Here is a 22,491-nt window from a genome sequence, read left to right as displayed (position 1 = left end):
CTCGTACAAACACCTTCAGTGTCCAATGATTTTGGGAAAACTTTGGTATAAATTGGAGCTAATGACGTAGCTTTCAGAATTCTCGGTACAATGGTATCAGGGCCTGGTGCTTTGTTAGGTTTCAGATCTTTGAGCAGTTTCTAAACTCCAGTTGACTTAATAGTAATGTTTGGTATATCAGGGATAGTAGAGTCAGCCATATTTGGGAAGTAGGTCAGGTTTTCGTTGGTGAATACTGAACAGAACTGGTTATTCAAAACATTTGTTTTATCAGCTGCTGTGATGACTGTTCCTCCGGTTGGATTCTCGAGTGTGGTACACTGCCGCCAGGCCTTGATAAAATTCCAAAATGGTTTGGTGTTGTTTGACTCTAAGCTGCCACCTATGACGTCATATATTCTTGTTTAGCCTTCCTGATTTTTCTATCAGATGTCCTACGGAATTTCTTAAAAATATCCCAAGCTGCTGGTGTTGAGCGTTTCTTTGCCTTATTGTATAAACGTTTCTTTTTGTGGACATTTATTTTAATGGTATTGTTGATCCATGGAAGCTTCCATGAGGATGAAGACATCTTCAGATGGAATATACTGGTTTACTGCTTTTTGGATGACATCGTTAAGTTCAGATACTAGCTCGTCGACTGTATTATTGTTGATGTAGTCCTGTGTAAGTTTCTCATTAAAATCTTGAATTTTCTCGTCGATTGATGAGTATTTTGCTTTTGCATAGAGGAATGCTGTAGAGGTCCAGTGTAGTAACCACCGGTTTTAAATTTGAAGTTTTCCCAGTCCACATCTGGTAGGTTTCTCTCTAGGTAAGTCTCCTAACAACCATACTGATGCTTGTCGAGGTATCTTGCCAAGAGCTGTGTCAAAGTTTCTTAAATAGTCAGAGTCGGTAGCTTGTGTGTCTACCGTGTCTATGATTCTTACAAACATGAATCGGCTGATTGTAATTACTCTATAACTCTTGCACTGTACTTCTAGATTTATGTCGGTCTGGTTACACGCCTTACAAAGAAACGTGTTACAAAGTGTTCAACGACACGCTAGAAACTTGGGATGCAGCAAAGGCGGCCTGTGAAGCAGACAATGCGCAATTAGTCATGATTGAAGATACGTTTGAACAGCAATTTCTTCGCGACCTCGTTCCAGCTCTCACGCCATACAAATACTGGATTGGGCTGAAAGACGTTGAGGTGAGTATGGCTCAGATATTCCACGTAACTCGTAAATCCACTGCTAACTAAACGAGAAAGGGGACGTAACTTCGATAGGGCAAGTCTATAATTAATCACATGACATGCCGTTTATTTTATGTTACATGACTTTTCAATTATAACAATGTATATGTTCTAGGGTGCTGATACTTTCAAGTGGACAAATGGATCATCGGCGTCTTTTACAAAATGGTTACCAAACAGACCCGGAACAAGTGTGACCGAAGACTGCGGAGCTGCGGCTTTTGTAGATGTCTACGATACCAGGGATGTCAGTACTGATCTTGGTGACTGGGACATAATGGACTGCACCGCTATCCTGCCAGCTATCTGCGAGTATCATATGTTAGATTTTGAATACGGTACGCTAAATCCATGGTTCTTACGTACTGCACAAGACCGTGTTTCTGCAGCCAAACATTAACCGAAAAAACTTCATGTTCATGTGGAAACGGGGTTTAACTGATTCCGCTCCAGAAAATTTAACCGATAATTATCTCATTCAAATCGGATAATTATCGGATAAATGCAACAATGTTTTAAACTTTGACCTATAGGCCTAAGGACAAATTGTTGCGTTGTGATTGGGCACTTGGTTTTTCGATAATGACTTCATACTATCATATTACATACTACCATTTTGTAATAAAGAAACTCACAAAATTGTCTATTACAAAGAGGGTTTCAGCAAAATAAGTAAGGTTGTCCATTGTTATAGTACTTTATTTTTTTCAGAAACAGTACTAAGATATGCAAAAGAAGCTGTGATGAGGTACAGCAAATGGACCGAATCTCAGACAGACGTCTGCCATTATGATGGGGGATCAAGCCAGTGCGATGGTTGCGTGGCTGGTGCTCATAAGTGTGAAAACGGAAAACATACTGTGTGTGTCAGTGATCCTAGTAAATGCCCAGTTCCAGGTAAGTTTGAAAAAAAGAATTCTGTAGAGTATAGCTAATATTGTACAAGAAGTTCCGTCGCATCATTAGAAAAACTCTAAGAGCTTAAATATTATACTTTTCAATCTGCAATACATGTTTCAGTAATGTTAAAACATATCAGTCTAAACTAATATCCCTTAAAACCCCAAAAGAAACTAGTAAATATCATCGACGTACTTTTACCAACAATCCCCGAGCACCACTCCTTCTTATTTAACATGGTTTGATTTTTATTTTGGCAGTTTGTCGAAGAATCAACACTTCAGATATTTTTCACACAATACAATTTATCGATATTTAAAAATTATTTCGACAGATTATTATGACCGGGGTTTTGTCATAACTAAGAAGTTGGACGATCCGGATAATTACGTCATTTATGCTTGTAACCCTTCAGTTAGACGTATATCAGACAAGGTTGTTTCGTCCTGCTATGTACAAGATAATCCACCAGATGGACGCTGGAAAGGTAAAACAATGATGATTGTTTTCATAATGTCCCTCAAAGAATAGCAGAGGCTGGCTGACACTTAGAGTTTCCATCCTGCCACGGATCATCATACATCGATATGGACAACAATAGGAATCTCAAACTTGATAAATCGAAAAATAATATGCCTAACACTGACACTTTTCCCGGAGATCTTGGATTTGCAGAGAGCAGGCAATGAATAGTTAGGCCTAGGCCTAGATTTCTTTTGTCAATATAACATCCTGCCTTGAATGCCTAGCGGCCACACAATATCTTTCTCATTATTTTCCAATTAAAATAAAAGGCACATAAACGGAACATTGCATTTATTATTATTTTTCTTATTTAAAAATGAAAAATCTATACCAGTACTATTACCATTATAAAATGTATAAAAATATAAATATGTTTCAATAGCTCTACCAATGAACCTACACAATGTTATTGGATCTGACCAACTCACAGGACTTATCTATGGCATTCACATGGACATGCGCAGTTACATGCGCAGTAAAGATCATGGTGCAACGTGGGAGTTTATCAGTAAAGACGCCTGGGACACTTTGACAAAAAGTTTGCCGGACTTCAAGATGGCTGGAACTAGTGAAGACAACTGGCTGTGTGAGTTTATATCATTATTAACCTCCTACTAAGGTCTCACGGTCATGCGAGTAATTTGACCAATCACAAGCGACGCCTCATCTGAACTTTCGCTTGTGATTGGTCAAACTTGAGCTACCTGTCTTTGCTTCAATGTTTCAAAAGTGAAATAATTACACTACAGTGTATTGTTTTTAAAGTGACACAATCTAAAATGTTAAAAATGGGCTGACCATTGAATAGAACGAAATAACCAGTTATACGTCATATGAAATCAACTAACTGGCAAGAATATACTTTTGTGATAATGATGATTAGACTTTATGCCACTGTGCTTATTTAACACATTTCTATCTTTTCAACAGATGATGACAGTGGCCTGAAGTATAATGGAGTTTTGAAAATGAGAAAAGACTGCTGCTAAATCATGACATTTCAGCGGCCCGATTCTAAGTCATTATTCAACTTTCAATTATAGATTTCCGTCCTATTTTGGTCCTATTGTGGTTTTTAAATTCAATCGAAAATGTAACTTTGAATATTTAATTGTTTTAATTGTAAAATGTTTGGTATTTGCAATGCGTATCAGAAAGTATTGCGATAAATTATTCAAAATTCAATTTTGTTTTCACATGAGTAAATACTTTTTGATTGTTCTTAAATATTTTGAATGTCTCGACTTAGTGTAGTACTATTATTGGCGATTCGGCCTAATAATAATAAATTTTGTTTTTTGTCACGCATGACGTTTCATACATATACAAAATTCTGTTTTGAAAAATCAAAATGCAGGGCCAATGGTGGCGCTACGTAAAAATAATAAAAATTATAGACCGTAATTTCACCCCCTTATTTGCATATTTCATGTAATCTGTCCTACTAATTAGCATAATTTCGAGGTGCATGACAAGAGCGTGATTTTGGGAATTACAAAGCGGTCCTATGCCGACTATAGGAAACCTGTATCCGAGTCATTTGAGGGCAAAACAAAGTCTCTACAGACATTCTAGTTTCATTATATATGCAATATTGAGAAATGGGGTCGAGGGTCAAATGTACTTCTGGTCAACTTTTTGTAAAATGTTTCATAGGACAAATTGAAATATGTACATTCTGAATACGGCTGTGAAAAAATCAACATTAGTGGTTTTCAAGATATAGGACAACTGTAATTTTCCCCCTTATTTGCATATTTTATTTAAATTGTACTACTAATTTGCATACTTTTGAGGTGTGTGACAAAGGTGTGATTTTGAGAATTAAAAAGTGGTCCTGTGCTGGCTATTAGGAACCTATGTCTGGGTCATTTGAGGACAAAATAAAGTCTCTACAGACACTTTAGTCACATTGTGTATGCAAACATTGAGAAATAGGGTCGAAGGTCAAATGTTGTACTTCCGGTCATTTTTTCGTAAAATGTTTCATTAGAGTAAATATAAATATATAAATTTTGAATAAATCAGTGAAAAAATAAACTCTCTCGGACTAGTAGTTTTTGAGATATGGTAACCCTGTAATGTCACCCTAATTTTCATTTTTAAGCTAATTTGCACATCATCGGGATAAGTGACAGAGGTTTGATGCTCAAATTTTGATCTCCTCATCATATGTGACCATTTAAAAAAGAAAAATTTCTGTTTGCAATTTGTTTCACTCAAAATGATAGATTGCCTAGGCTATATCAATTAAGAATATTTATGTTTGTAGCTAGACTTTGTACATACTTCATATCTATTATTATTGTAATTACAGTACAGCTATATTTATCTTATGTATAATGAAATTTAATAATTCGTATTTTTAAATACTAAAAATGTATTTAAAATTGTTTTTACTAAATTATAATTTGCTTAATATTGTATATCATTCAAATGAAATATGGTTATCAGTGTAGCAGACTAATGGATGAGGTGAAAAAAAGAGGAATGATAATTAAAAATTAGATAATTAGGATGATAGCATGGAATGATATATTTAATGAAAACCTTAAAGTTAGAGTCCATACACTGTGCAAGTCCAAGATGCCATTTTGGCTCTGTGTGTATGTGAGACGCTTCATACCCGATGTCATCTTATTATATTTCTACTACAATTCGTATTTGAGAAATAAACAGATATTGCATTTAGAAAATATTAAAAAACACTTCATACAAGTTATATTTCATGCTATCAATTGTTGCAGAGTTTTCTTTTTGACACCCTATTTACGTTGTGCCTTATTTAAGTTACACATATGTTCATTTTCTATTAGATTTTTCACTTCAGCAGTGAAAAGAATCCAGATCTTTTTTTTTATCATCTTTATCTTTTCTTCCAGCATTGGATATTATGTACACCTTGTATATACAGAATAAAAACAGAGAAATCAATTCATTTATAATATTGTTTTTTGTTTCTGTAACAACTTTAAACCAATTAATATGATCTTCAGCTGGAAAATAATTAGACAACACACCTTTAAATTTGTGCCATATCCGTTGAATGCCATTGCATTCAAACAGCATGTGCTGTTCACTTTCTATCTGATTTATACAATTGTCACATAAATTGTTTTCTGCTAAATTCCATAGTTGTAATCTTTTTTTACACGGTAAGATTCGATGTAGGAGTTTAAAGTTGAATTTAGCAACTTTAACTATATGTCTCATACCATACTTTATTCCAATCTATTTCTACGTTATTTAGTTCACATTCCCATTCTCTTTGTGAACCTGGTTCACTGGAACGTTTGTTTGTAATGTATAGTATATAGATCCTTTTTTTTTGAATTGTGTTTCCACTCTGAATTTATATGCGTTGATTTTTCTGTGTTACCTGTTTACTTATAGTGGCGTACCATTGTTGTTAATTTTGAATTATTATTGGCGTTTTGGTGTAATTATCCCGAGCCGGTACCTAGCCCTGACTCGCTCCGCTCAACAGCAAAGCAGGGGACAATAGAACAGTTCTCGGTACCGTATTGTTCCAGCTAAATTCACATACTCGGCCTAAGCTGTTCACTCATCGACTCGCCTGAGGTATTACGTAACCAACATTCCAGAGCGATTGTAATTCAGCAACATCTAATTTGCATGTCGGAGCGGATCTGCTGTTTATATTATGCGGTGCTGAACTGTCTGTATCCAGTCTATTGTAGTCAGTGTTCCCGGTACGGTGTGTTTTGGTGATTGTTTTCGTGACTGTTTTTGGTGAATCGTCTGTATTATTAGTACTGTATTAATCTTGGTGTGTTTCTTTGGATTATACTGCAGTCTTTTTCCGTTGATTGATATTATTTGTGGTACGGAATTTTGAGTCGACATAGCGTTTATCAACATGTGTCTCACTAGAAGCGAGTTTTATAGAATTGGACAACTGAACTTAGCAGTTCCCACCAAAGATGTTTTTATGAGAATCAATGAGCTTGGAATAGCATCAACCAAGCCCCGCGGATGTCGTGCCGGAAAAAGAAAACAGAGAGAAATAAAGGTTAGAATTACACCACGTATAACTAGAAACGGGGAACACCGATCGTCGAAAAGTCAATGTAGAACGATTAAGCAAGATAATCTAGTTGAACTCTCTAATGGGAAATGGACTCTTCCCTCTTTATTTATGACAAATGCTCGATCTCTAAATAATAAAATGGATGAGCTGGCTACACGCGTTAGGAAATCTAAACCTGTCGTGATTGCAATTACTGAGACTCACTTAAATCCCGCGTTTCCTGACAAGTTGATAGAGTTAGAGGGATACTCGATGGTGCGACGTGATAGGCAAAATCGCAGCGGTGGAGGTATCATCATGTATGTTCGTGAAGACCTATCTTATCGAGTTTGGTCTGAACTTAATAACGAATCACTGGAAAGTGTGTGGATAACAACCCGGCCAAAACGTTTGCCGCGACAATATTCGAACATCTCCTACGGCCTTATCTATCACCCGGAGAGTTCTGTAAATAATGATTGGGAAATGGCGTCTCACATTACACAGAGTTTAGATTATATTTGTAGTAAACATCCGGAATCAGGAATAATCGTCACAGGAGACTTCAACCGAATGAGAGACAACCTTATTGTTAAGTATCCCTTAAAACAGATCGTTAAAGTTTCAACTAGAGATCGCGCATCACTTGATTTAATATATACTAATATGAGCGATGTTTTTAATGCACCTACTAAAGAATCACCTTTAGGACTGTCTGATCACAACGTCATCGTATGCACCCCAATCGTAGGAACATTTAAATCGCCTAACGTCTTCGCTTACCATACAAAACGTAGCTGTAAACCGGGTGCCAAGGAAAACTTCGAACGCGACATTAATAACATTAGATGGCAAGATCTATATCGAATGGATGGATGCTGTAACCAGTTTGAACTGTATCATAAGAACATTTCTGAACTCTTAAATTTACACTTCCCCCAAGTAACGATTAAAAGACTTCTTAAAGATAAGCCATGGGTAAATAATGCGTTTAAAGGTATCGTTTCTAGACGGCAAGCAGCTTTTGCAATTGACCCCATGTCTGCCGAATATAAGAAACTTAGAAACTTATCTAACCGAATGGCTAAATCTTTGAGAGGTGATTTTTATCGTAATAGTATTGCCCAGTTATTCTCGTCCGATTCTAAATCTTGGTGGAGGGGTATTAAACAATTTCTTAATCTCGGAAAGGGTACTAAGTACTTTAAAACTATGGCTAATGAATTATGTAACGGGAACGTATACGATCTTACCACGAAAATTAGTGGTTTTTTCCAGTCCCTGACTTCTGAGTTCAAACCTCTTGAACCAAAAACCAATGATTGTAACACTGTAGTACCACCCCATTTAATTATCACGCCAGAGACAATTGAGTCTAAGCTTAAACTTGTGAAATGTAATAAAGCCCCAGGCCCGGACGGAATCCCTCCGTGGGTACTACGTGATTTTGCCAATGTCCTTTCCAAGCCAATAAGTGCAATAGTTAACTCCAGTTTAAGGGAAGGGGTTCTCCCCATGCTTTGGAAGTCAGCCGATATAATCCCCATTCCAAAGGTTAACCCACCTAAGGTTCTTGAGAATGACTTGCGTCCTATTTCGCTGACTTCCACCACCATGAAAGTTATTGAAGGGATCGTAGGGGAAATGATTTGGGTCCAAATTAAAGATAAAATCAAGTTGAATCAATTTGGTTGCTCTAAGGGTGTGTCTACCACTGACGCTCTTATACTTTTGTTAACCGAATGCTTTAATGCTACTGACCAAGGAGATGAAATGAGATTATTATTGCTTGATTTCAAAAAGGCTTATGATTTAATTGACCATAATATATTAATTGATAAGTTGTATAATTTAGGGGTCGAAGACCATCTAATCTCTTGGATCTATGCTTTTCTTTGTGATAGAAAACAACGTGTTAAACTAGGCGATGAATTGTCCCCTTGGACAGTCGTCAAGGGTGGTATCCCCCAAGGATCCTGGTTGGGGCCCATGTTGTTTATCATCTTTGTCGACGATCTTCTGGATGGGGTGCCGTGCATGAAATACATGGACGACACCTCCATCCATGAACGCGTCGGCAACGATGGGGCAACTGTACTCCAAACCACTCTTGACGAAACTGTCCAGTGGGCTAAGGATAACAATATGTACCTTAATATTAAGAAAACGAAAGAGATGAGAATTAGTTGTAAAAGGCCAAAGACTGCTTTTGAGCCACTCCATGTTGGAGATTGTAATCTGGAACGTGTTGACGAATTTAAACTTCTTGAATTATTTCTCATAATTTGTCATGGCAACCTCATATTGATCAAATGATTAGTAAATGTAATTCTAGAATGTACTTTCTCAAACAGGTGCGGAGGGCAGGCCTGGATGCCCCCGCACTTGTCCAATTTTATACTAGTATCATTAGACCAATATTAGAATATGCGGCCCCAGTTTGGGGATCAAATATTACGAAGCAACAGAATCAACAACTTGAACAAATTCAGAGAAGGGCCTTTAAATGTATTTTTCCGCATGCTACTTATTCCGATGCCCGCAGCTTCCTTGGTTTTTCTACCTTAGAAGACCGCCGTGTTCGACTGTGCAAGGATTTTTTTGTTAAAATCAAAGACCCCAGTCACAGATTGAATCATTTGTTACCGGAGGCTCCTTCTGCTGCTTATAATCTTAGAAGACTCCGTGAGTTCTGTATCCCTAGAGTTAAAACTAACCGTTCAAAAACGTTTATTATTAATCACGGATTATTCCAAAAATGGTAAACATTTTGTGTTATGTTTCCGCGACCTTCCGTACCTTTGTGTGTAAATATTATTGAAAATTTTTGAAGTTTTTAACATTTTTTAAATTTGTAAACATTTTTAATACTTTTAAATTTTTATCCTGCAGGCCTATGTCTTTTACAATTTGAATTTTATATTTATTGTTTTTATAATAAGTGATTTTTAATTGTAATTTTGTTTTAATTTTTTGATTGTATGTTCTACATTTCTGAATGTCTTTTATATTTGTATATTGCATTTTATTTTTCTGAGTGAAACGCTTTTGTTAAACTTCAATCTTTCGTTTGATTGCAATAAAGTTCTATTCGTATTCGTATTCGTATTCGTATCCTTTAATGACCATCTAAATTAAGTTTAGTACTTTTGTATATTCAACTGGGTTAAGAAAATATTTTGGTATGCGTTTCCCTTTACATGGATCTGGACTTAAAAGTCGCTTGACCCAATTTAGTTTAAATGATTCAACCACAGAGCTAATATCTGGCATGTTTAAACCACCTTCTTTAAGATTTTTAATTAAGGTTGTTCTTTTTATCCCTTTTTTTCTCGTTCCCCATAGAAACATATATAGTATTTTTTCTATTTGTTTTATTATATCGTTTGGAACATCAATTATACTTGCGTTATATATAAACTTAGACAAGGCAAGTGTTTTAATAATGGTAATTTTACCAAAAAAAATGTAAGATTCCTTCTTTTCCATAGGTTTAATTAGAGTAGGAGATACTTCCATACGATCCAGGTTAGTAACTCATAAGTGTGGTTGTATCGTTTTCCTGGTGTGAATAAATAGAATAGAAGTTTTTCTTGATATACGCAAATTGTAATGGTCAAAAAATCGTGATACAATGGGCTTCAATATGTGAAGGATGATCTTTTAAAAAACTGTCATTACCACTGAAGTAGGGGGAGATCATTGTTACAGTGTATTTCATCTACGTGACATAGTTGCTCAGCACACACATTAAGAACGATTTGAAGCAAGCCATCAGGCCCATGTGATTTGTTTTTGTTTTGCTTTCTAAATTGAGAACGAGCAACATATTTACCAATGCTATAATCATAATCATCATGCTATACCTCCAAATAATTCCTTAGTCTATCATTTATACTACTTTTTTTTCTGTAGAAAAGTCGTTTAATTGTTTAGAGTAATTATGAAATATATCAGGGAGTGAATTAGTTTGATTTACTTTAGCATTTACATAACATCACGTGCATACCTTTCCATACTCATACTTTATATAATTTTCAACGACATTTTTCTCAACATTAATTTTATACTTCAGTTTTTCTCTCTTTTTTTATTAATAATAAATTCTTTAGTTTTCTTACTTATCCATGGTTTCTTATTCGAAAACAAAACCCTGACAGTTTTTTTTTGGAACAACAAAATTATCCGTACAAAAATTAATATAAGCATGACAAACACATTCATAGTACATAACAGAGCTATACAAAGACATACTCCCAGTCTGTACACTCCCTCTAAGTTGTACTCCTCCGGACTCGGTCGACCATTTACGTACTTCGTTTCGTTTGGAGATCGTGCTTTTTCTATGAATGCTCCGCGTCTGTGGAATGACATTCCTGAATGGATTAGGGATTGCCATACAATTGATTCTTTAAAAAAATCATTAAAATCATACCTTTTTGCTGAGGCATATGGTATTAATGAAGTATAAACAGTGTTGTGATTAGCGCCTTGAGCACTTTTAGTGGATATGTGCGCTATATAAATTGTTATACTATTATATTATTATTATCATTTTCCCCTTGTTCCCTTAACACATTATGTGATGGATACACTCTAGGTTACTTCCAAATATAAGAATCTTATTCGTAAACGTCAAAATGCTTTTAAGGAAGGAAATCTTACTGAGTTCCGCTCACTGAGAAACAAATTTAACCAACCGGATATCAAAATCCCTACGTAAATCTTTTTAATGCATTCCTGTATAACCGACAACAACGTGTTAAAATTGGTGAATTGGTGTCTTTCTGAATAGCTATCTACAAACGGAGGCGCCCCCAGGGGTCGTGGATTGGCCCTATTATGTTTATTATTTTTATTAATGACCTTTTAAATGGTAAACCATGTGTTAAATTTATGGATGATACTACTTTATTCGAAAGGGTGCCTAAACTGTCCTAGTAACTTACAAAATATAGCATTATATATGTATATATTTGCAACCGGATGTACCTGCCGATATATTGTACAGATGGGCCCCATGTACGTTGTATATGGCATCCCATATGTATCAGCCCATCTATTGTACAGATGGGCCCCATGTACGTTGTATATGGGCATACCCATATGTAATTCAACTCAGGTTTATGTCATATGGGCCCCATATACATTGGTTGTGGGCAAACCCATATGCATTTTCCCAGCTGTTTGGTTTATGAATGGGTTAAAAATGGGCAAGCCCATATATATCTGCCCATATTATTTTACAGATGGAGGCCCAGTGGGCTCAGACAATTTTTGAAAAAATAGATGTTTACACACTGTTTAATAGGCTAGAGCAACTGTTTCCATCATATTTAATAACAAATTTTACGTAATGTAAATTTAAATAAATCCTTCCTAAATACAGTACGGATCTTTTTCGACGAACTAATAATAAACTTTGATCGAAAAACACTTTAAACGAAATGAACATTTGGTAATGCCGTACTCCGAAAATGCCTCGATAGTGCATGTTGTGTTGTGTTTTGGTGGTCTGTTAACCTCAGATATATACCCTACAGCCGGGTGAATAACTCAATGTAATTTAAAGTATACAATGATTGCAGTAATCACCGTGTCTATAACACAAATCAAATCAATAAAACGCCAAATACGCCACACACTTTTTTCGGCCGTGTACATACAAGACATTTCATGTTTATTTTATGCCTATGAAATAATAAAAGAACACCATGTATCTTGTTTACTTTTATCGTTTATACTGCATACCATTATTATATCAAAAACTACGCGAGAAAAAAGTTCACGATATTACACTCCACTCATGGGTGTAAATATATCACGCTAACGCTTGCACACACGGAGGGCCAAGGCGGTAATTAAAACTTAAATGGAAAATGGTGTATTTTTGCATTCATTCAGCATTCACACGAGGCGCGAGCTACAGTAGACAATGTGATGCTGCTGGTGGTACTGTAGTATACTGTAGGAGTGCGTGTGTTTTGAAAATAACTCAGTTGTAGGTATTTTCCGAAGATTTTAAATAATGAAATAAATAGTAATTAAACTCTTAGCTCTTTCACTATGTAGGCCTATTACACAACTAATGCTAACCATAGCTCTAGGCCTACTCTTCTTAATTAAAAAAAAAGAGTCAGGTGCGTCGAATCCACGTCTAGCGACGGTCACGGGTATGTTGCATCTTTTTTTTTTCTTTTTTTTTGAGAATTAAAGGGAGTGGCTAGCCACCCTATTCAACCCCCCTAGATCCGCCACTGGGGCACCATGGGGGTAAAATGTGGGCAGGTTATATGTGTTTTTTCCCACTTGGGCCCCATATGGGTTGCATATTCCATAGATCACATAAACTTGCCCAGGTAATTTATATATGTAATGGGTCCCATATGGGCTTGCTACCTGGGATGTGTTGGCAGCGAATCTTGAAACGCGTTTTCATTCGTTTTGAAACGGGTTTGTAATACGATACGTTTAAAAAAGGAACACGTAACAATAACATAGAGACAAATAATGTGTAGGTTAAAGATACCGAAACACTTACATAGAGTAATAAATCATCAATTGTTGGAAGCTTGTATTTCGAATGAACTCAGCTGTCATATTGAACCGTTCTTCCTTATCCCTTATCATTTCTACGAAGGTTCTCTATATAGTCTGTAATATTAGCCACCTTGTCTTGAAACCATGCAGAATACAGCTCAGCTTGTTTGAAAGTAAAATTTGAATCAAGTATACCTGTAAAATATAAGATAATTATCAATGTTGTTTACTTTCACATTTATTAAAGATGTATTGTCCCTTTAAACACAAAAAAATGAAGGTCAAAATATTCAAAATTTAAATTGGCCAAATCAAAGTAATATTAAAGTTATTCACTTTAAGTCGAAAATTCGAGCCAAGAACAAGAAGTTTACGTAATTAACAGGTAAATTAATTTGATTACATGTCGTCTGGAAAATCATCGCGAGTGAAAGTAAACAAAGATTTCAAACCACGAGTATGCATTATGCATATGCTAATTAAGATTGTTTACAACTCGTCATGGTTGAGAAGGTGTTTTCACGCAGATCGCAAGGAAGTTTTATGATTATGCATACAGAGTAGCCAAACAAGCGCGTTGCATTATAAGATATGTTTTGATCGAAAACTTTGACTGGAAGAAAAATTATTTTTCAAACAAAAAACGTCTGTATTTCAGTTAAATGATTTTTTTTTCGACTAATTTTTGGTGAAAGTTAATAACTATTATGATACTTCAAAATGACCAACTTTTTTTCGAAATATTTTATTTTTTATTTTTTTGGAATTAGACAAAGGGACAATACATCTTTAAATTAATACAAAGACTGTAATAGTATGCTGTACCCTATTAACAATATAATGTATATACACTATTCACTTGTTTGTATAGTTAAGAATGTCTATGGTGTTTCAATGTTTAATCAACCCTATAAACAGTACAAACAATAAAGTGAAACACATTCTACATCTTCTTCATTAGTATATGTCATTACATTATCTCTCTGAGTTTACCTATTGGTTCTAATTGATCCAGGTACCTTTTTGAAAGCGTTGATTGTCTCAAGGTAATACAATGATGAATAATGTTTGTCAAATCTGTGAAAAATCTCCAATGATTTTACACTGTCAAAGTTCTTAAGGTCATATAAACTGTTTTTCTTTTGGGACTAATTGGTATGAAAAACATCTGGTCAATCTCGTCACTGGGGCAAATTGATGAACTCAATTGAATTGTGATATAAAGTTGAATTTAAATTCTATATCATTACATTACAAAAGAGTCAGATCTTGAATATGCAACATAACATGTTTCCACAGGTAAGCTATCTTTGTTAAACTTTTATTAAATATTAATTATTAATTACTAGCTTGATTGATAGACAGTATTAATAGCCCATATATACTATGTTATTACTAGCCTTTTTATACATGTATAACTGTATATAAATGGACTGTGTGCTTACCACACTAGTTAGCACCAACCTTGAACTGTTGGCTATTAATTACTAGGCTCTGCTTATAGAACTATCCTGTTGCTATGCAAAGAAGCATAAAATGTCAGTATAGTTTTAAAAAAGGATAATTATACTAATCCTATGTACTACAGTACGTAGTATAAAATTCATTGTAGTGATAGATTGTTGATGTATATAGTTGTTTGGTCAATAAAGAGTCAGATCTTGAATATGCAACATAACATGTTCCACAGAGTTTGATTTTGTACCTGTAACAGTAACAAGAAATATTTCTTACAAAAAACGCCGTTCGACTTTTTGACAGTTTTAACATTGTTTTTTCTTCAGATATAATTATTTATTATATCAATTATTTTTGTTTAACAATCAGTAGTAAACGTTTTGTGTTAATATAGTCTGGCCTACTCTGTACAGAGCAAAAATATATATTCATACACTAAACTACAGACGTACTGTATTATGTACATATTCCAGGGCATTAAATAAAAAAAGAGTGTTTATTTAACCTCATTCGAAGAATGTATATACATTATTCCCAGACTTATTTTGGGTCGAGCAGCTGAGCATTGACCTATTAATTAGTCGGGTTTACTGTCAGCCGTAGATAGCTTTCGCGTACTCTGGTTACTTCTAGTTTCGACCTAGGTACCACACTGTATTCTCATTAGGGCACTTTGTTTAGGTTTGGACATTCCAATGCATTGGCTGGCTTTGTTGTATACCCTATACAGTACTGTACAGGAATTAGTACTACAGTAGCATTCACTGAGAAAGGACAACAAGTTGTTATACTCTTTTTGATTGCAAGTATCAATTCTTTAAATCTTTGACGTGTCTCTATTTAAGAATCACAGTGTGAGTACATGCTAATTTATAATTTTATCTTTTTATTATGCCATCTATTTAATCAGGTTACTATTACTTTATAGTACTGGCTATACATCATGCCAGTATCTATCTTAATAACAGTCTATAGTTGAGAATGATGTTTTGTTAATTAATTTCCAATCTTTAATGCATAGAGGTATAATTTATGATGCATATACCTTTGTTGACATTTTATAACAATTAAAGAGTACAGGTATCGCTATTAAAGATATTATTAATTTAGAATAGTATAGCAGTTATATCATTTAGATTAGCATATGTTTACCTTTTTGCACACGGATGAACACTATCACTTTTTAGGGCACTGTTGGAAAAGTGAACGCAAATAATTTGATAGGATATGACTTGAATGAAATAAGCAATCATGAAAATAAACAACATGATAACTTTATTACACAAAATGGAATTACAGTACAACAATACGGAATTCTCACTGCCAAAACAAGAGAGTTGACATTTTAGGTGTATTTTTTTTTTCTTTATGTGACATTTTAGGTGTATGCGTTTCTGACAGTCAGTATATTCACAGTTTATTTGAAGTTTCGAATTACAGTTTACTGTGCTGCCATATTTGAAATATAAAGCAAACCACTAGGAATGTTATTTCCAAACGGGAGTACCCTCATAGCCATATATCATTATTGGGTAGTATAGCACGCTAAGATATGCCTCGCACTTGGCAATTTTGGGAAATTGTAAACCTCGCACAAATGGTCAGCTTCCCTCGCATGCCTTGTTGCACTTTGTCAGCAAGTAAAGAATAGGACTATATGAGTTATGACTAACCCACATTCATATGAACTTGTAGGTACAGCCGAGCATGCATATTACCATAACTTGACCTCTTTAGATAAATGACCCCTTGCTTTAGATGATTAGCATAGGAATATTAGCCAGAAACAGCACGTCACAATGATAAAGAATCCACACCTATTATACGGAATAATTATACCTGTACTTGATTAAAACACTATTTAAAGATATTTTGTAAACATTGAATTTCAATTTCATGGCACAGTAATGGGCACAAAAATGGCGCCATCTTTTGCAAATTTATTTATGGGACAAACGACAATTTGATTGATGCCAATTTTCTGTCCCGAAAACCTAATAAACTACTTGTTTGGTTTAGATACATTGACGATATCTTCATGATTTGGACCTACGGTGAAGATAATCTGTACTCTTCTGAATAGCCCACCCACCAACTATCAAATTTACAGGTACTAAATCCACTAGTAGCGTTGACTTTTTGGACACTATAGTGACCATAGGAAATTGTACACTCAAACCGAGCTATTCCGTATACCCACGGATAAAAATATGTACCTGCTCCCTAGCATTTTTATCCCCGACACTGTACTAAAAACAGTCAAGCATTAATAGAAATTACAAGAAGGAATACACCAAAACTGCTATAAAGAAAGGAAAAGATATTCCTCGATTTCAGACACTGACGTCCAACCACGTCAGCCAAATTCGACTAGAGTGCCATTGGTCACAACCTATCACTCTAGATTGCCTCCATTACGGGCTATTATTGAGAAACATATGCCCATTCGACAGTCCACCAAAACGTCTCAGGACTGGTTTTCCGGAACCATCCATTATTGCATTTCGTAGACCTTCCATTCCAACCTTCTTGATAATTATATTAATCAGATCCAAATTTAAGAGTGAAATTAACTCTCATGACAGCCAAAATTTGGGCAGTCACCTTTGCGGCAAATCTTGCAAAACTTGAGTGTTAAACGCCGAGAGTGTTAAAACTTAAAGAGTCGCTATCCAATCGAGTTTGAACAATACCATGAAAGCCCCAGTGGTCTAATGGTTAGGACATCGTATCAAGCAGAATGTTCAGGGTTCAAATCTCGGTTGGGACGGCTTTTTCTCATTTTCACAGATTTTCTCATCTCATCGTTTCAAATTAATTAATAAAATTTCAGTATATCACAGGGCGGTTTAGAATTTGTTCTCTTCGGAGATCCCGCTTCGTGAATAAATACTGAAAGATGAGGGCGTATCAATTTGATCTCTGGTGAGCGTGAGTAAAATGGAGGGACTAGTGCTGTTTCGCCGTACCACGCAGAGAATGTTAAAGAGTCGCTATCCAATCGAGTTTGAACAATACCATGAAAGCCTAAGTGGTCGAATGGTTAGGACATCTGCATATCAAGCAGTTCGTTTCAAATTAATTAATATATAATTAATATTTTTATAATTAATATATTTATGTTTTACATTATTAATCAATTCTGTAAAGTAGGATTTTCCAGCTAGTAAATTGTATAATATAATACTCCTTTTGTCATTTTTATGTAAACAAAACTTGAATTTTTTCTATCCAAATCTATTATTCCTTTAGCTGCTGCTGTATAATAATACATTAGGTAGCTAGCCAGAACCAAGGGAAGATATTTATTTCTGGATATTGTACTGTATACAACCTCTTTTCGTTTGGTGGAAGTTTAAAGAAATCATGAAGTATAAATGTGAACATTGTGGGGAAAAATTTGACTTCGCTGACTTGAAGATACATTTAGGTATACATAATATATGCAGTAAAAAAATTAAATGTGAACATTGTAGAGAGATATTTTTCGAAGAAGATGATTTTGAGCTACATAACCAAACACACAGTAATGGGTTACTGTTACAGGAAGGCAGAGAAGAATACCAGTGTAGACATTGCGCAAAAGAATTCCATTGCAAGGAAATTTTGGAAAAACATTTAAAAACACACGTCACTAAACATATGCCTGCTGCACGTCGACATTGTGGAATATATGGTCAAGGTAGCAATTTGAAAGGACATTTAAGAATACACACAGGAGAGAAACCACATGAATGTGAACATTGTGGGAAGAAATTTACTGGCAGTAGTTCTCTGAACACACATTTAAGAATACACACAGGAGAGAAACCACATGAATGTGAACATTGTGGGAAGAAATTTACTCACAGTAGTACTCTGAACACACATTTGAGAATACACACAGGAGAGACATCATATGAATGTGAACATTGTGGGAAGAAATTCAACCACATTGGGAGTTTGAAAACACATTTAGGAATACACACAGGAGAGAAACCACATGAATGTGAACATTGTGGGAAGAAATTTACTCGCAGTAGTATTCTGAACACACATTTGAGAATACACACAGGAGAGACACCTTATGAATGTGAACATTGTGGGAAGAAATTCAACCAGATTGGGAGTTTGAAAACACATTTAAGAATACACACAGGAGAGAAACCACATGAATGTGAACATTGTGGGAAGAAATTTACTCGCAGTAGTATTCTGAACACACATTTGAGAATACACACAGGAGAGACACCATATGAATGTGTACATTGTGGGAAGAAATTTATTCAATATAGTGGTCTGAAAATACATTTAAGAATGCACACAGGAGAGAAACCATTTGAATGTGTACATTGTGGGAAGAAATTTTTTCAATATAGTAATCTGAGAATACATTCAAGAATACACACAGGAGAGAAACCATTTGAATGTGAACATTGTGGGAAGAATTTCAACCAGATTGGGAGTTTGAAAACACATTTAAGAATACACACAGGAGAGAAACCATATGAATGTGAACATTGTGGGAAGAAATTTACTGAAAGAAGCAATTTGATAAGACATTTAAGAATACACACAGGAGAGAAACCATTTGAATGTGAACATTGTGGGAAGAAATTTAGCCGAGGTAGCCATTTGAAAGGACATTTAAGAATACACACAGGAGAGAAACCATTTGTATGTGAACATTGTGGGAAGAAATTCAATCGCAGTAGTACTCTGAACACACATTTAAAAATACACACAGGAGAAAAACCATTTATATGTGAACATTGTGGGAAGAAATTTATTGAAAGTAGTAATCTGAACACACATTTAAGAATACACACAGGAGAGACACCATTTGAATGTGAACGTTGTGGGAAGAAATTTAAGCGAAATAGCCATTTGATAAGACATTTAAAAATTCACACACAGTAGAGAAACCATATGAACTTGATGAATGAATATGAATACATAGTGGAAAATTTAAATGAAATGGTGGTCTAAAAAAACTTTTAGGAATACACACAAGGGAGAAACAACATAAATTTTAATAATTGTGAAGCAAAGAAATTTGAGAATATACTATTACATTGAAAATAGTGATCACAAAGAATACACACACACACAGGAGAAAGCATAATAAATGTGAACATTTTAGGAATAAATTTAAACTAATAAAGATATCTTGATATAAATAACAATATATAACTAGATTTGAACTCGTCACTTTGAAATGCGGAAATGCAACATGCATATACGTTAAACAATTATGAACGTCGACAATTATTATTATGCCATCCTATGAAATGAATTAAATATGTTTACAGTGCTGAATTGTACCTATATAATTGCGGTATTATAACAGAAAACACTGTATATGTTATATACAGTATAGCATAGATGACATTACGAGATCCATCTTTCAATAATAAAATCAATCATCGCAATATGCATTTCCATAAACTATACATGGTCTATATATTATTTAAATCTATATTATTAATCATCGTTCTTGTCTGAAAACAATATGCAAAAGTCAAGTCATGTGACATAAACGCAATTGAAACTTCTATAAGTTAAGAAATATCTGTGTACCATTATGTGAGCAATTATTCAGGATTTGTTTTCAGACGAATTTCTTCAAGCAATAAGTTTATGTTGTTGTAGAATGTGTTCACACTCGAAGTTATAGACCATTATTGTAAGGTCTATGCACTATTAAACATGAGATTATTGCCATTTATCTGAACCATTAAAGTTTCTAACAATTTACGTTAAAGAGTCATTAAAGGAAATAAAAGATCTGTACTGCTAACATCGTGTTAAAGTAAAGAGTAACGTAAATATAATGTTTATGACCCTTATGAAAACTATTGTTATTTTAATGGTATACCTTTTACTGGGTTTATGTTCTATTAAACATAGTGTCTCTAGTTTCCTCTATGTTCTAAACTATAGTTTTGTTTGTTTAATTATTATCCATATTAGATAGCTTCATTTTGCATGGAATAATTGGTTATTCGCACTTGGCGGATAACCCTTGTTATCGTCACGATTTTTTGGTTATCCGCAACTTACTTACTTTTTCCGGTACTAGTAAAATGCAGGAATTGTATATAATTTTTGAGAGCGCTAATGTTTTTACAATAGTAATTCTTCCAAAAAAAGTGAGGTGTCTTTTCTCCCATGTTTTTAGGGTATTTTCTAAAGCATCAACTTTTTCTTTCCAATTCCTTTGATAATAATATTCCTTATCATGTCCAACATAGATACCTAATATCCGAATTGGTGTGGATGTCCAAGAAATGTTACCATGTGTGTCTTTACAGTCTCTTAAACTGCCAAGCCAAAAAGCATTTGTTTTATTCTTATTTAATTTTAATCCAGAAACCTCTAAGTACTTTTGTTAACGTATTTCTATACTTCTTAGACGTCACGCACACGTATTCGTTTTCGTAAGCCATAAAAAAATCTGTTTCGCATGGCAACGAAATATTGAGGCGCGTCCAAAATAGGACTGCGGTAAATTTGAGCGAAGCGCAGGTACGTGTTGCTTGGTGCTTGGCTGCCTAGGCCTAGCGTAACATCAAAGCGAGTGAGGACTTTAAAAACTGCTATTTATCAAAATTGACCTGGCATTTTAGTAAATTACTTTAGTAAATTACTTTCAATAAATCTATAATTATATTATAATCATGAATCATTCCTAATTCAAATGCAAAATGTGCAAAATAGATCAAAAACTATACTCGTTTCGTAGTTACGAATATGACTGGCGATATTCGTCAACACGAATACGCTTTACGAATATGAAATGGGGATCAGCTCAAAAGTTTCACAAATGTATGACGTATCCGTTTTCGTTATCGTATTCGTAAGGTTGCGAAACCTCCCTATTATATGGTTACTTTACTAATTTTGTGTCTTGATTTAATCACCTTTGAATACAATTTATGTTTTTTAATAATTGATTTTTTTAATTGATTTGGTAATCCATGGTTTATTTTTTGCTTTTATTTTGAAAGATCTTTCTACCATTGGGGCATGAATATTATGATAATCACTAAATAATGAAACAAATAACTCGTATGCTTCATCAACCTCATGAGTAAATTGCATCCCACGAAATAAGAGATAGTTCATCAATAAATCTTTGTTCATCAAAATATTTGTAGTTTCTACCCTTAACGTTATCTGTATAATTTATGTTAGTAAATATTGCAAAGATAGGTAAATGGTCTGATATATATATGCGATTGTACCAGAAAGTATTGAATTACTAACAACATTAGTATAGATATGATCGATCATTGTCGATGACGAATTCGTAATCCTTGTAGGAACTGTTATAATTTGATTTAAATTATTACAAAGTTACGGCTGTAGAAAATTCATCTATCGACATATCATCGTCCGATTTAGACAGATCAATATTAAAGTCTCCAAGCAGAATACATTGATTTTTATCTATTTTGATAGAATTAAGAATATTTATTAACCTGTTATGAAATTGATGTATACTAGTGTTTGGCTTTCTGTAAATAACACTTACATTAATAGAGTTATTACCATCTGAAACCTCTAACAACAAAGATTCAGTATTCTGAAGAACTTTATATTTAGTTGTGTGAAGTGTGAATATTATGCAGCAACTCCGCCACCTCTACTGTTTTCCCGACAAATATATTCAAAAGAATAAGAATTTAAATGGAACAATTCTGGGTTGTCTATTTTCCATGTTTCTGAAACTCCAATAATTGTAAATTTGCCTACTAGTGTGTCTTCATAGAGCAAACGAGTTTCTTCCAAAAAAATGTTTAAAGGAACGAGC

The 22,491-nt window shown here is 34.4% G+C and overlaps 1 protein-coding gene and 1 long non-coding RNA gene across 2 annotated transcripts; both read left to right on the top strand.

The window, feature by feature from the left end:
* The first annotated feature begins 3,084 nt into the window (after window positions 1-3,084).
* On the top strand, window positions 3,085-3,687 carry LOC144851993 (uncharacterized). Its single transcript, XR_013614251.1, has 2 exons — window positions 3,085-3,254; window positions 3,599-3,687. It is a non-coding gene; the product is annotated as an uncharacterized LOC144851993 (long non-coding RNA).
* A 14,375-nt stretch (window positions 3,688-18,062) lies between these two features.
* Window positions 18,063-19,598, top strand: LOC144852940 (uncharacterized). The gene has a single exon (XM_078710996.1). It carries the CDS (start codon window positions 18,063-18,065, stop codon window positions 19,593-19,595), a length of 1,533 nt encoding a protein of 510 aa, XP_078567122.1. The 3' UTR covers window positions 19,596-19,598.
* The last annotated feature ends 2,893 nt before the right edge of the window (window positions 19,599-22,491 follow it).

The sequence above is a fragment of the Antedon bifida genome, chromosome 9 (genome assembly GCF_963402885.1).
Source record: "Antedon bifida chromosome 9, ecAntBifi1.1, whole genome shotgun sequence".
NCBI classification, from domain to species: Eukaryota; Metazoa; Echinodermata; class Crinoidea; order Comatulida; family Antedonidae; genus Antedon; species Antedon bifida.
The sequence above is the reverse complement of the archived record's forward strand: the minus strand, read 5'-3'. Positions and strand labels throughout refer to the sequence as shown.

What these genes read in the sequence shown, in the direction of transcription:
- LOC144852940 (XM_078710996.1), top strand. Translation starts at nt 18,063, where the DNA reads ATGAAGTATAAATGTGAACATTGTGGGGAAAAATTTGACTTCGCTGAC.